The following is a 2903-nucleotide window of genomic DNA, read 5'->3' on the forward strand; positions in this document are numbered from 1 at the left end:
AGCGTTAGAGAAACTTGTTGAGACATTAAGAGAAAATCAAAATAATTAGAGAGAACAAGATTGGAAATAGTTTTGGTAGTTGCAGGGGAAGAAGTTATGGATTTTTTTTTTTTTTTGTAATTAATTAAATTGACGTAGACACACTTTATCACTTGAACCGTAACCGTACAGTAACATAAGTCCTATAAACGAGGTTTTGACTCGAAACAGTTAAGGATGAAACTCAACTTATTATTTATGAAAGACAAAAAAAAAATTACTTATGGACTTAAAAAGAGTACAAGAAAACATTGTCCCTACAAAAAGAGCACAAGAAAACATTTCACACATATTGACTTATTTGATATTAGTTACTTAAACTACCCTGTACTTTTCAGCACTGGACACTTCAAAGCTTCATCATGTCCACTGAATTTTTCGATCATCTCGCCCTCCACAAGCTTTCCGAGAAGTTCTCCACGGTCGAAAAAGAACTCCACCTTCTTGATTCTCATCTTCTCATCCACCTACATTTGTTACAAACGCGATTAGATTTATAGCTATACTTGGTTGCATCTTTGGAAGAATCTAATACATTAATCAACTGAAATACTACAGAAAATTCGTTGCATCAGGAATTTAAAAATTCAAGTAAAACGTGGAACAAAAGAAAAATTATTTGGTTGGAAGTTGTATTACCGGGAATATCGCGATCCCAAAGAGTTCGACAATATCTCCGGTAGGAGCGTGGCCCTTGAAAGGGCCTTCCATGAAGCCCCAATGGCGGAACTTGAAGACTATCTCGGGCGGCCCACAGTAGAGTTGAACGATCTCGAGTGCGAATCCGCGAGGGAATGTCTGAATGAATGCCCTGTGAGATGACTCAAAGTTCTCCGTCGCCGGATTGTATATTCGAAGATGCTCCGGTAGTGACGTTTGCAAATGCGGGTTATATCCTCCGCCTAGCTCCTTTATCTCTCTCAAGCTCAATGGTTTTCTTCCTTTTTACATTACAGAGTGACAACTGTTATTACTTATTAGATTGGGTGGGGATTCTATACCATATTTTACTAGGGAACTCGACTGACTATTCGCATTTTATTTACAAATCATAAAAATGTGTATTTGTTTTCATAAAGACATTTTAGAGGTTTTTATGAGTCCTTATACAACATAATCTTACATGAAAACAAATGCATTTTTTTACAAATATACCGAAATTTATATATTCAGTTGAAAAAATAAATAAATAAAAAATTAGGGATTTTTACACGTTAAACTCATATTATTTTATAAAAAGTTAACCAAAATTTATAATTTGACAAATTTATTTCTAAAATCAAGAGAGAGAATTATTTTCGTACAAAAATACTACTTGTATCGTTTTTTTTTCATTTCGTGACAAATATGTCAAAAAAAGTTAAAAACGTTCATAAAATACAGAATTTGATGAACGAACTCAACAAAATTCTTTGTTCTGTGACTGGTCTGTCACAAAATTATGAAAGATACTCGAGTATTTGTACCACTCATTTAGTAACAAAACTATCAAATATTTAAGTTTTGGTTGATTTTAATAATTTTAACTCTTTTTTAAATAATTTTTGTTCTTTTGCCATCAAACTACTTTTGCTCACGTTAAATTCCCATTATTTTTATTAAGTCTTTAAACTTTATCCTTTTTTTTTTAAATGTGGAATTTATCAAACATTTGAACTGTAATACGCAAATATTATTTATATAGAAATTTTAAAACTGATGTTAAGAAATTAAAATATATGGGCCGCTATTATAGTTTTGAAATCATAGCATGTAATTAAATAGTTAATTTTAAGATAGTGGAAATGTCAAACAAGCAGTTAACTTTATATAGTCAATAATAATTAGGAACTTTGACCAGAATATTAGGACAGGAAAAATAATTTCGGGTGTAATTGAAAATAGAGAAAAGATAATTATTAAATTTTACTTAGGATCTAAAGTTTGGGTATATATTACAAAATCCATGATTCAATAAAATAAAATAGCCAGCATAAAAATTTCAAATATGAAGTGGGGTGAATTACCATTTAGGGAGTAAGTGAAGTCGGGAAGCATGGTTTTCATGTCCTCAAGACGTGTTTTGTGGAATACCTCCATTTCCCATGACTTCACAAGGATCTGCACCGTCTCTTCAACCGAACCAGGAGGCCAAATCTGAAAGTAAATCCATGAATATTGATAGGGATGCATTGAATAAAATTAGACGAGAGAGAGAAAGGGGGAGAGAGAGAGAGAATTAAACCTTGGTTCTTCCTTCTTCAAAGAGTTTGTTAACAACATCGTAATTTGGAGGTCCACCGAACCTCCAAACGGTGTTCTTCTCATCCTCTTCGCCTAGAATAGGCCGGTACTTATCACCCTCATCATCTCCCGAGGATGTCATATTTATAACCTTTAGACAGATTACAAACTGCTAATATTACATCCACGCGCACATATATATATATATACACACTTGCATATGTGCATATATATAATATACATATATATAGAGAGAGAATAATGGCACATGCTTAGTATGCTTATTTATTTAATTTTTACGATTAAAAAAAATGGCGTAACAAGTGTTCATGCATTTTGCATTTACCGAATCCCACTAGCTGTTGTATTATTGTTATATAAACTATTATGACCATTCAAACTTCTTAGTAAGTATATGAGTATGACAATATCTATATATACTGGAAATATATCAATCTTATTCTGATTCCCTTATTCTATTTTATACCCTAGTATACAGTTCAAAATTTAAAATTCAAGGAAAACAAATACATAAATATTTTGTTATGCATATAGTGAGATCAACGCATGTACTTTACATGCGAAGGTTTGTGAAGTAACAACATATGTTCAACTACAAAACAAGCATCTTTACCTTGTCC

The 2903-nt window shown here is 32.0% G+C and overlaps 1 protein-coding gene across 1 annotated transcript; it reads right to left on the reverse strand.

Moving 5' to 3' along the window:
• Window positions 1–210: 210 nt before the first annotated feature.
• On the reverse strand, window positions 211–2614 carry LOC149390428 (pathogen-related protein-like). Its single transcript, XM_089620178.1, has 4 exons — window positions 2264–2614; window positions 2046–2175; window positions 679–980; window positions 211–506 (listed from the first exon to the last, which is right to left on the reverse strand). The coding sequence occupies exons 1-4, from the start codon at window positions 2402–2404 to the stop codon at window positions 360–362; spliced, it is 720 nt and encodes a 239-aa protein (XP_089476304.1). The 5' UTR covers window positions 2405–2614; the 3' UTR covers window positions 211–359.
• Between the last annotated feature and the right edge of the window lie 289 nt (window positions 2615–2903).

Source organism: Urtica dioica, chromosome 7 (genome assembly GCF_054948205.1).
Source record: "Urtica dioica subsp. dioica isolate 48M chromosome 7, U.dioica_male_clone48M_v1_H2, whole genome shotgun sequence".
In the NCBI taxonomy this organism is placed as follows: Eukaryota; Viridiplantae; Streptophyta; class Magnoliopsida; order Rosales; family Urticaceae; genus Urtica; species Urtica dioica.